This window comes from Thunnus thynnus, chromosome 20 (assembly GCF_963924715.1).
Source record: "Thunnus thynnus chromosome 20, fThuThy2.1, whole genome shotgun sequence".
Lineage (NCBI taxonomy): Eukaryota > Metazoa > Chordata > Actinopteri > Scombriformes > Scombridae > Thunnus > Thunnus thynnus.
Window position 1 is genome coordinate 16,860,727 of NC_089536.1, and position 12,290 is coordinate 16,873,016.

Here is a 12,290-nt window from a genome sequence, read left to right on the forward strand (position 1 = left end):
TAAAATAAAACAAAATGAAAAGATCTGTTGCAGCTCATTTTTATATTAACAAAAAATATCATACAGTTAATGGAGATCCATTTAACAATAAACATACATATTATACATATTAACAGATCATTATATTAAAATAATGAACATCAGATACTATTAATATATTCTATTCTTTGAATCCAACAAATTTCAGATGAGTATTAACAGTGCTTTCGTGGAAGGTGAACATGATATCTAAGGCATATTTTTAGCTTGTAAACATCAACATTAACATATTAGCAGCCAAGTGATGATGAGGCATCATCAGAAACCAGGTTCATCCTCATTGACATTCATTGATCTCCTTCTCAAGTGTCAAATTAGTCCAGGACCAGCTGGGGGTTCTGGGCTGTCAAGCAGCGGTAAACTCTGGCTGATATTTCCGGTCCAATACGTCTCTCTTTACCTCCGCTCTTCACTAAGAGACCAGCCAGCAGCCCCTTTCTGTCCTCCTCTGACCCCAAGCTCTGGTATGCCTAGAAAACAACATAGGAAATGATATGTTTTTTAAAAATGCAGGTACCCTCAGGACATAAATAATAACCTGTGTATAACACTTTGTTAATACTGTATTGTATCATATATGCAAAGGACATTTTTAGATTATGATTTTTAGATATTTCACCTGCAAAAAAAGTGGGAAAAAAATGGGGATCACACCCGCACCAGCTCTACAGGATCATACTGAAGTGCGCTCAGGCGTACCTGCAGCAACAGCTGAGGTGACGGGTAGGCTGCAGTCACAGTGGAGGCCACAGCAGGACTGACTCTGTTCAGCTGTTGGATCTGCATGCTCCAGACCTGGTTCAGCCCCGAGCCGTCCCTCTCTACCCGAACTCCGCTGGCCCAAGAACCGTCCACACAAAAGGGCAACTCCGCCCGCTCTGTCAGTAGTCTGCAAGAACATAAAAGGACGCTTTATCACTGAGGAAAAAGATTACTAATTTGGGTATCATCGCATTTCCACAACTACTTGATTTTTAGTTAGTGAGCAAATGTGAAGGCGTGAAGGAATAATTGAGTGTAAATGCTTAGAGGGAAAGTTTCTTTTCTTGTTTTAACAACTGGAGTCAATGCATACTTGAAAGGGCGTTTTGACAAGGCCTTGGTGATAGCACACACATGGTTAGTGACCTCCTCCCAGCCATCCAGGAAGACCAGGGAGACATTTTTGCAGAGCTGTAGGTACACAAGAACCTTTGGGAAAATAGAGACAGTAGCAAAAAACAAAATATCAGGTCTAAGAATGATTATCTTTTAAAATTTGATTTCAATAGATACAACTTGAGGCTCAGTTCATGTACCATGAGGAGCATTTAGATGCCTACAGAACTTTAAGAGACTTTAACTATAAAATGTGTCCTGAGGATACAGATGCATTGGTAGCCATCAACTGTCTGAGTGGCAACACAAAAAAGAACATGTATTAACAGTTCATTCTCTCTGTGAAGCCTACATAGGAAAGAGATACAAAGTAAACTGACCTCTTCGATGTCCAGATTATTCATTCCCAGTTTGGATTGCAGTCTATAATCTAGCAGATGCACACCACAAGCACCGGTCCTGTTGGTCATTAAACCAATGAGTCAGTCAGAATGTTTACTTGTTGGATCCCATCAGAGATTCTTAAAGTTAGTTAGTTATCTCTCCATCTATAGGCCACAATGACTGATAAACACACTAACCTGTAATCTGGTTGACAGTCTGTCACTAAGAGAGTGACCACCTTCTTGGCATCACGGTTGAGGCACTCCAAAAGAGGATGGAGGAAAGAATCCACCCCTGTCTCCTCCCCTTCACTGTCTAGCATCTGTAGTGGCAACAAGACACAGTCTGGATGAGGACATGAAGTGCAGCATATGTGCTATTAAACACATGCAAAGAGGCAGCCGACCTGAATCCTGACAACAAATCCTTCAATGTTAATTCTGCATAACTGACAAGGCTGCTTACTTTCTTCACAGAGATCACCATGTCCAAGAAGTCAGTCAGACTGAGCACCAGCAACACCTGCTCCTCCTCCGCTGTTCCCCTGCTGTCATCTCCCTGCTGGAGACAAAACTGTAATGATCACATTGAAGAAATTGGAAAAATTAAGAATATGTGAGTAGAAATCTAGAAAGAATGTAAATGTAACATAACCAAAATGGTCATTCAACTCAAATATTCAAGAATAGAGATCCAAGTGGATTTGTAGCATTGTGGAGAGGTTGGTTATGAGAAGTGTGAGGTGCCAACCTGAGGTAAATCCCTGGTCCAGGTGATGCTGTGAGGGAGCTGCTGGCTCTCAATGCTGAACCTCCACTCAAAGGTAGCCAGGGTGTCCAACAAGAAATCTGAGCCCTCCTGTTGCAAAAGAGCTGGAGAAAAGCACACATTGGCTTGTAAGATGGACAAACTTATGCACATGCATCACTACTGCATCATCCTTGTTGGACAGATGATGCCTTCAAGTGGTCCTTGTTGGCTTAGACTTTGGAGTATGTAGAATGTAAATACAAAGTGTTATGCCAATGTGCTTTTTGTTCAGGAGAACAAAATGAGCACAGGTAAGCAATTCAGTTAGCTGGTGGGTGCCTCAAGTATTTAACTGATTTATTAGCCAAAAGACGTTGTATGTATTTAGATAGACTTGTTAGGATCTCCGAATTTTTGTTTTTGTTACATCATTGGTACCAATTTTTAAAAACTAAGCAAAGTAATATTCACAAATGTCATCCAAAACTAGTTGACTAAAAGCGAACCTATTATTAAGTAAAATCAACTATATTCTATTAGGATAACAACACAAAAACCTGATAATGACATGTTTTTCCCCCCAATGTACACAGAAAAACCTGACTTTCTTCACAACTGTATATTTTTTGTTGTTGATAAGAACTGATATGGCACCACATACACAATATGCTAATATTTTGCGATGTGTATTTTCTATTATCAACTTCTTATAGACGATCCCTTTGTAGTCAACAACACTGCACATTTCCCACAGCTGAGGGCAGCATGGTGACCTGTGTACCTGGATCTATGCAGACCGTGAGACGCTTGAGACAGTTCTCCGGCCTCAGACTCTTGAGGTGCTCCGCAGCTTCTCTCCTCTTCTGCTGCTCCTGTCTCCTCTCCTCCTTCTCCTGGGCTCTGGCAGCTCTCTGCCTCTCTCTGGCCTCCTTCCTCTCCCTGGCTTTCTGTCTGTCCGCATCCATCTCCTCTTTGGAGCGGCGTTTTCTTGCAGGACTCGGTGTGCCGCATCCATCTGGCCGCGGAGGACACAAAGTAGACGATTGATTAGACTCGCTCTTCGTTTCTGACGGTTGGAGGTTTTCGTGTTTGCAGTCTGACCTTTTATCCTCTGTTGAGTCTGTGCTGACAGGTATTGTTTGACTGCTCTCATCCAGTTTTAAACCGGGTTTTGTCTCAGCGTCGCTGTCGTTCTCAGATTCTGATATTTCCCATGTCTTGGCTCTGCGTAACGCAGACATTTCACCTGTTAAAACCTCCAAAACTGCCACAAGTCATGGTTTATAGAGCATATGCTGCTCTAAAAGATTCAGAGTGGAGGAGCAATGTTTGTATCAGAACGACGGTGCGTGCTGAGGGACAAATCATCAAAACGCGCTACATAAAATGGCCTTTTAAATAATTCTATAGGCTAGGTTAAGATTTTGCCTTATGTTAGAAGCACATTTAAGACTTTTATAGGCTAGTATTTTTTTTATAATGAAAACGTGAATGTGTAAATATTAAGGTAACCAATGCAGTTGTTTTTATCAGAGTGAGGCTTGGTATTTATATAAAGTCAATGCTTGGTACGTTACTATACAGTTTTTATACCCAATAAAATTCCCCTTGTCAACTGTAATTTATTAAAAAATGTTACTCATTACCTAATTAGTGATAGAAAACATACCCACGAGATGCTATAATATATTTGAAAATATGAACTCCAAAGATTTATCATAAATTTCATGATTTTATTGAGAAGTTCAACAATGTGTTGATTTATTGAAAGAACAATTATGTTTACATTTCTATATTACTTCACTTTTCTCTCTCTCTCCCTCTCTTTTTTTATTTTTTAGTAAAGTTAAAACTACCTGCAACTAAATGCAACAAAAAGTTACTAATTTAACTTGGCATTCTTTAATTTACTTTACTTCTTGTCTGTGGTGTTTTCTAAATAATATAAATCTTGCTTATACATTTTTGTCAATAAAGTTTCCTGGAAAAAAAGTCAGGGTGCCTGCAGTGCTTAATTACAAGCTATCCGCTGCGTCCTCACCGAAATTGTGTTTCCTAGGACGGCGAGGTCATGACCCGCCCTACTCTGCCTCTGATTGGCTTACCCTGATATTCTTATCCTAATCCTAACCAATCTCACTCCTCATGCCTAAACCTAACCAACCCAACCAACGAAGGCAACGAGTACTAGCCAATCAGAGGCAGAGTAGGGCGGCTCATGACCTCGCCGTCCTAGGAAAAAAAATGGTGTCCTCACACACAAACAAGTCTATCCATGTAGTTTGAAGAGCTGCAGTCTACACACATCAGCAGTAGTCGTTGTGGACCTCAACAAACGGCGCTAACTCAGCCTGTCCATGTAAACAACACCAAAGGATGACAATAGGACGTTTTCTCTCATAGCTATCGTTCTTTTCCTCAATATGGCACAGCCGGCGGAGAAAGGTACGTCCGACAATAGTTTATTTTCTCCAAAAAATACTTCTGTCACAGATTTAGCATATAGCCAGATAACCAGACCTCTGACTCGTATACACTTCCCTGTAGAAGTGGGCCATTAAATAGCCAACTCAGCATTTTATGCTTAAAGTGTCGTTAAAGGAGCTCATGTGACTAAATGGGAAGTTGTTAAAAACCTTGAGTTTAGCAATACTGGTTTGCCATCTCCATGAACGTATTATAAATAAAGATTCACCTTTGTATTCGCTCATTTATCAACAGTATGTTTTCCCACTGATGTCAAGACGAAGTTTTCCATTAAACCGAGTAAAATGAAATGCACAAAACCACAGCTGGGCAACATCAGCTGACAGATTCTCCTTCACTCAAAAAATGTGTTTCTCTTAATGTTACTTAATGTTAATGTTATCACTTGAATGTTTGGCCTTTAATTTACATGAATTAAATTAATTTTAAGTTGTTATAACTAGATTATTAAACTTTTTTTTTTTTGAAAACCCATATCTGACACAGGTTAAAGCAAAATATAAACTAACATGTTGGCATATTCATTATCTCTTCTAGTCCATGTTTAGACAGACTTTCATACTGAAGTTTGTTGCTGATGAAGTTGTATGGTCAAGAAATACCAGTGATCCCATTCTTAATTTTTTTTTTTTTTTTTTTACAGCTTACTATCGCTTTGTGGTGCTGTTCTTCAACTGCCTGTTGACATTTGGCTCCTATTTCTGCTTTGACATCCCCAGTGTTTTGCAGGATCAGTTCCAAGGGGTAAGCAAGAGATAATCACCTTTAAATTGTGTCCCAGCAGTTGTTTGGTATCAAAACTCCAAAGTCTGTCAAAGTTTGTAACTGGTTAGATAATCACTTATCCCATTGGCTTCCTGTCATCTGACAGAACCTAACATGCAATGCAACAGTGATCAATGGGACAGTGGACTGTGTGGTGGGACTGGGGATGACCCCTCAACAGTACAATCTACTCTATGCTATCTATGCATGGACGTAAGTACGCACATGTTCACTAGCTCCATACACTTTGCTTTCAGGTAAACATACATATGGCTTTTCAAAAAAGAGCTTCAGTTGTGTTTCTCTCTCTTATCAACAGGAATGCAGTAGTGGTGATCCTAGCTGGTTTCCTGATTGACAAATTAGGAAACCGCTGTAAGTCTTTGTAAATCCTATCTGCAAATCTGTTTAAACAAGCAGCAGCAAACTCATGATGAACTGATTTCTGTTTCTTCCTCTCTACAGTCGGGGTGTTTCTGTTCTCCTTCTTGTGTGTTTTGGGCTCGTCCCTGTTTGCACTGGGTTCCCACTTCAGAGGAACTCCCTATCTACTGCCGATAATGCTCACAGGCCGACTGCTATTTGGATCAGGCAATGGATCTCTGACCAGTAAGGCCACCTTACAATACAATACAATACAATACATCAAAACTGATATATGTACTCTTTGCCATCTTATTTCTGAGTTATATTCCTAAGCTGCTCTCTTCCACTTCCTCATTAGTTGTTCAGAACCGCATCACAGCCTTCTGGTTCAAAGGGAAGGAGCTGGCCTTGGCCTTTGGTCTGACTTTGGCTTTCTCTCGTCTGGGGTCAGTCCTCAACTTCTTCCTCACTCAGAAATTTGAAGAACAATATGGCATGCAGTGGACACTCTGGGGCGGTAAGTAAAGAATGAAGATACCAAACTGTGTTCGCCTATTAAAAGAAGAGCCCATATTAATGAGAAACCTCAAGGTTATTGGCATGACTGAATAATAACAAAAGGCTATATTTACTTTGTTTTCTAGGTGCGCTATTGTGTGTGCTGGGCTTTGTATCCGCCATCATCGTCAGCACCCTGGACAAAGTAGGAATGAGACAGCTGGGTCTTGACGGTGCCATCCAAGAGGAGTCTCGCAAAGTGGTACGAACAGTATTTCTTACATGTTTCCAACATCATCATAATGTGCAAGGATGCTACAGATACAGTATCTGAACTCTTTTTTTGTTGTTGTTGTTGTTGTTGTATGTATAGAGAATTCAGGATGTGAAGCTCCTATCACTAAGATACTGGCTGCTGGTTCTCACTATCATGTTCTTCTATAATGGCATCTTCCCCTTCATCGCAGACGCCAGGTAATCAACACAGAACGCGTACTGTACATATAACAGTACAGAATGTTATTCTGGGGCAAACTGACGGCATTTAGACCCTTTGTAACAGTTGCCAATGACACCCAATTAAATATCTTTTGCTTCTGTTTACATCATAAAAAACACTCATTCATTTTTAACATACACACACTGTGTTTTTCATGTCCAGTAAGTTCATTCAGGATAAGTACAATGGCTACAGTCAGAAGGAGGCAGCCTATATCGCCGGGGCGGTTTATGACAGTTCACTAGTCCTCTCAGCCAGCGTCGGCATTCTCATAGTAAGTACTACACCCCAAACTCTGCAAACGTCTGATCTCATGAGGATGAAGTTATTGTAACATGATACAATCTCTTGTGTGTGTTTTTCAGGATTATGTGGGTCTGCGGGGGGTTTTTGCAGTGGCCTGCGCTGTCCTCACACTGCCTGTGTTTGGTCTCCTGGCCTTCACTTTCGTCCCTCCTCTGGTGTCCACCATTTGGCTGGGAGTCACCTACTCCTTTGCTGCTGTGAGTTTGGCTGTAACACATTATTTTTTAATTTATTTATGACATTGTGGGAAGGAATTCTTTACTGTAAACTGCAGTGATCAATGTCTTCTTAGAAAATGGAAGCATAACTTTTGGGTTTAAGATTTAATTTTAAAACAGAAGCAGGTCTGATCCTTTTTAAATGAAAATGAGGATTAATTATACTGTGTATTGTTTCTGTGAATGGTGTAAAAAAAAAGAAATCAAAAAAGTGAGATCTACCTTTAGTTTTGTCAGCATGTGTCTTGTCTTCGTTGGATTGCAGGCAAGCATGTGGCCGTCTATTCCCCTTGTGGTACCTCAGGCGACTCTGGGAACAGCCATGGGTCTGGCTACCTCCATACAGATGGTTGGGATTGGGCTGTCCAATCTGGTTGTTGGGCAGATTTTGGGCACCAAGTCTAGGTAGGAAATCCATCAGATCAGGATCTTACTGCAGTGCATTGATAGTCCATGATCTTGACTTACCTGTTTTCTCCATTTCCTGGCCAGTGAAACAAAGATTCCATTGTGGCGTTGGCAGAGGATGATGATCTTCATGTTGGCCAACACCATCAGCTGTATCATCACATCAGTGCTGCTCAACGTTGTCGACTACAGACAGGTCAGACATCTCTATGGGATGAGTCATAAATACTCACTGTATAGTATTCTATATGTGTGCTCTTTGTGACTTTTGTCAGCTCACTTTAGCATCACATATGCTGTTTAGTAATTATTTGTTGTTGATTTTGCAGGGCGGGATCCTGAACAATACGACTAAAAAATCAGAGCAGGCAGAGAGAGACTCGGACAGAGAGCCGCTCAACCAGGGAGAGGAAGAGCAAAATGAGGATGAGGATGATGGCGCAGTCCGATCTCGTTCAATCAACTCATGAGTTTTTCATGTCAAAGGACCAGCGTGCCAGTTTTAGGGAGATCTGTTGGCAGAAATGGAATATAATATTCATAAGTATGTTTTGATTAGTGTATAATCACCTGAAAATAAGAATCGTTATGTTTTCATTACCTTAGAATGAGACCTTTATATGTACATAGAGAGTGGGTCCTCTTCCACGGAGCCCGCCATGTTGCACTGTCATGTTTCTACAGTAGCTCAGAACCGACAAACCAAACACTGGCTCTAGAGAGGGCCTTTCATGTTTTTGCGAGTTTGGCGGCCACCGTAGGTTCTCCTACACGCTTGGAAGTGGAGGGGTATTTAGTTGGTTGTAATCTGCAACCTACTGCTAGATGCCACTACATCCTACACACTGGCCCGAACTTTCCTCAAGTTTGAATATTTCTTTCTCTCTCCCCCTTTTTATATATATTTTTATAGTTTTACAGTTTTCAGACAGGACTCAGTTTATTGTACTCTTCACTGAAACCACACTACGTTTCCATATTGTGTCTTTGGTTGCCGCAGGGAAATGAATCAACACAAATCCGTTAAACTGTATTTAAACCCAAACAGTATCTGTACATTATATTAAAAAATCACCACATATTGCAGGTTTTTCCAATAATGTGAGTAAGTAGGATTCCACCTACAATTCTAACTATCCTTTAAACTTTTTAAACTTTTTTTAAGCTATAATACATATAGCTAATAATGTTTTCTAAGCTGAAATACTATTTATCCATCACTCAGCTATTGACTGTACTGCCATAACTGACTGTGTGGACCTTACTGAGGTTACTGAACAATTTTTATGTCCTGTTTAAGTGCATGCCACAGAAATATAATGTCTGTTTTCTATGTTTTGTTTTTCTGATGAAAGAGTACGACTTGACATCTGTATGTTTGTGGCTAGAGACTTCAGTATATACTTGAAGAAGGGAATTTGATCTATTTTACATTGCCAAAACAGCAAAAATAAAATGCTGCTAATTGTTTCTGGCAGTGGGATCTTTGTGACTTGTCTGTTATATCAACATGCTTGCTTGGTGTCATACAGCTGATGGTAGGTTGTAGGTGTTTTTAAATTCTTTATTTTTTTATTATAGTTTATAATAGGACAACATCAAAACTGTTTGCATATGGATATTTACAGGTATCTAACCACATCAGTGGGAATCCACTTGAGGCACAGTCACTCACAGAGTACTTCGATGTCAGAACAACGTTTTTTTTGTTTTGTGTTTTCAATTAAAATCAGGAAACCTAAAACAGAGATGAAAAGCAAAACAAGGAAGAGATTTGCTGTGTGGAAAGCAGTCCTCACAAGAAAAGGTTAAAACATTTTGCAAATAGGAGAAAAAAAAATCTCAATACTCTACAACTACAATACAATACAATCAATACTTGAACTGTAAATGTACAGTGCAAATTATAGCATACAATATAAGGTTGATGAGCATAAAACCTCAGCTGATGAAATTTAGATTTGACCCTCATGTACATAAAAGTAAAATTTTCCTCTAATACTCAGCACAACATGTTAGACACATTCCATCCAGCAGATGGAGCCTCTCACACATTTGTTTGCAACAGAGAAACTAGTTTATGTAGCAAGTGTGTAATTGTAAAGCCTCCATTATTGTGTCTATGGCTTTTAGTTGGGCTTATAATAACCAGCCATTTATTTTAGTTCAATGAGTCCTCAGTAACTGGATGTTAACATATCTGAAACATTTGTGTAAGTCGATGTGGGCAACTAAGGGAGGCATTCATGGTGTCAGTACTTCATATAACGTCCTTATAACGTCCCAAATATGGCAGCACAGCAATTAATTTTAACACACATTAGGCATGACACTAAACCTCATATGCCTTTAATGCTGTTTCTATGGAAATATAATGACTTGTTTTCACATTGCTGAAAGCCATGAGTAATGATCTGTATATAATGATCCATTGTGTATATTTCTTGCTTTTGCACCATTTGAGCATTTTGCTATTTTAGTCATTCATTAGCAGTACTGTTTTTTTGTTTTTTTAATTTCTTCTTTAATATATGGAAATGAAAGACATCAGCAAATGCAGAGGCACAAATTCATCCTTTAAATTTGATCCTTTCCAATCAATTTCCACCCATTTCACATAGAATCAACATACTATAAACATGTGAATATTGTTTAGCACTGAAATAAAATGAAATGCAATTAGAAAGCGCCTGAACCGATCTAGACAGACATGTCGGCCCTTGAGTTATCCTGCTCTCCTCAAATACTTTTGCACAATGATTACTTTAAAGATCCAGATTCTGGATGCTGTCCCTGACCGTGTGCCAGGTTAAATGTGGATAGTTCCTGCTCTAAAGCTAAGCATTTAAAAGACTGTGGTCGATTGTAAATAACACAGTAGATTACTAAGAAAAAAAAAACAATCATTCACAATTATTGTGTTGTATGCAGTCCAAGGATTATGAAATGTTTTTGAAAATGAATTATTTTGTGTCCAGCTTTTCCTTGTATTCAGTCATAATGTAACCAAAGACCAGGAGGAAAATGCCCAACTTGTACAAACATGTTTGACATTTACTAAAGCTTTAAATAACATGATTTTAAATGCATACATAACTGAATGATAGAATACAAGGGTACAGATCATAATCTTCTTTAAAAGTCCCCCAATCACTAGATTACTAGAAGGCTGCATCTCGTGTGATGACATACTTGTGGCTTGTGAAGTCGGAATCACTTGAATGGAGGGAACAAGGTTACCTGATAGAGACTTTCTAGAGCCCAGATCCTCTGTTTACCATGAAGATAAACCCTAAAAATATACCTCACTTAATCTTCTTAAGGGGCGTGCGGTAGGAGTTAGTCTTCAACTGCCTGACGGACAGCACACACACACACACACACACACACACACACACACATACACACACGCGCTGAGTCAGTCACACAGTCTTAAAGAACAACTTAATACCTGACATTCAACAGAGGGCTTTAACATCCTGACGTTTGCTTTATGCTTTCTCACTTGGAGTCAATCTGCAGCCTGAACTGTTTGGCTGAAAATCTCGACAGCATGAGCATGTCCAACCTTCTCACCCTCAACAGCCTCGGCAAGATCTGCGGCTCCAGTCACAGCAATGAAATGGTAGTTTTGGACCGGGTCAAGAGGAAGAACTCTGTCAGGCGCATGTCAATAATTGAAGATGGGGAAGTTGCAGAGGTTCTCTACCTTATTCCTAAACAGTCCATGATGGAGCAGCTTCCTTTCCTCGACCCCAGTGAATACATCCTGTGTGAAAAGATGGTCGGCTTACCTGCAGGGATGTCAGGTAATGATCAGTTTACTTTATTGTGATATCCTTAATGACTTGTCACTACATGCTACAATTTGGCCAATAAAAGTGTTTTGTAGATGACAAAAACCCATTGATGGGATTAATTTGATTCAAAGTGTTCACAACCTGCAATGTATGTGTATAAGATGAGGAATACTGAGGTTTTTTATACTTTGTTGTGTTATGAAGCTTTTTTTTTAACCTATTTCATGTAGTTACAAGAAATATAGTACTTTCAAGCTATTAAAGCATAACATTGTGCATATGTATAGCAGAAGTTCCAATAGTCACTGAGCATTGTTCACTGCCACAACAATTCATCTTCATGTTAAACTAAATATTGAAGGTTTTTGGTCAGACAGAATACAATATGGACAGAATTGGTGCCCTGACGTTTGTAATCCACAACTCTGCTATCACCATCCTGACAGGTTAAGCCATCAGACTTGATTTAACCCTTTGACACAGTTTCAACTGACTGCAACCTCCACACAAAGTTCAAAACCTGACACGCCTCCGTTTACAGCAGCCATCTTGAATACCGGCAGTTTTCCTCACACTTTTTGTCAATATAGTGCTTCATTTCTACATTTAAATGATATCAGAGCTTATTTACGACTGCATTGAAGAAGAAGATGCTACATACTATGCAGAATA

General features: G+C 39.5%; 2 protein-coding genes across 8 annotated transcripts; one reads left to right on the top strand and one right to left on the bottom strand.

The window, feature by feature from the left end:
* Positions 1–23: 23 nt before the first annotated feature.
* Positions 24–3,726, bottom strand: LOC137172351 (probable crossover junction endonuclease EME2). Of its 7 annotated transcripts, XM_067576739.1 has the most exons (9): positions 3,373–3,726; positions 3,053–3,286; positions 2,272–2,393; positions 1,987–2,094; positions 1,719–1,843; positions 1,518–1,596; positions 1,115–1,230; positions 694–928; positions 24–509 (listed from the first exon to the last, which is right to left on the bottom strand). In XM_067576739.1, exons 1-9 carry the CDS (start codon positions 3,422–3,424, stop codon positions 354–356), a joined length of 1,227 nt encoding a protein of 408 aa, XP_067432840.1. In that variant the 5' UTR covers positions 3,425–3,726; the 3' UTR covers positions 24–353. The 7 variants fall into 7 exon arrangements, with proteins under 7 accessions (XP_067432840.1, XP_067432838.1, XP_067432836.1 ...); XM_067576737.1 differs by having other exon boundaries at positions 1,987–2,079; positions 3,053–3,722; XM_067576735.1 differs by having other exon boundaries at positions 3,053–3,722.
* A 777-nt stretch (positions 3,727–4,503) lies between these two features.
* On the top strand, positions 4,504–9,288 carry mfsd1l (major facilitator superfamily domain containing 1-like). The gene is made up of 13 exons (XM_067576734.1): positions 4,504–4,716; positions 5,402–5,502; positions 5,630–5,736; positions 5,843–5,898; positions 5,989–6,132; positions 6,248–6,406; positions 6,534–6,649; positions 6,761–6,861; positions 7,049–7,160; positions 7,252–7,389; positions 7,676–7,815; positions 7,903–8,014; positions 8,148–9,288. Exons 1-13 carry the CDS (start codon positions 4,695–4,697, stop codon positions 8,286–8,288), a joined length of 1,449 nt encoding a protein of 482 aa, XP_067432835.1. The 5' UTR covers positions 4,504–4,694; the 3' UTR covers positions 8,289–9,288.
* Positions 9,289–12,290: the final 3,002 nt, after the last annotated feature.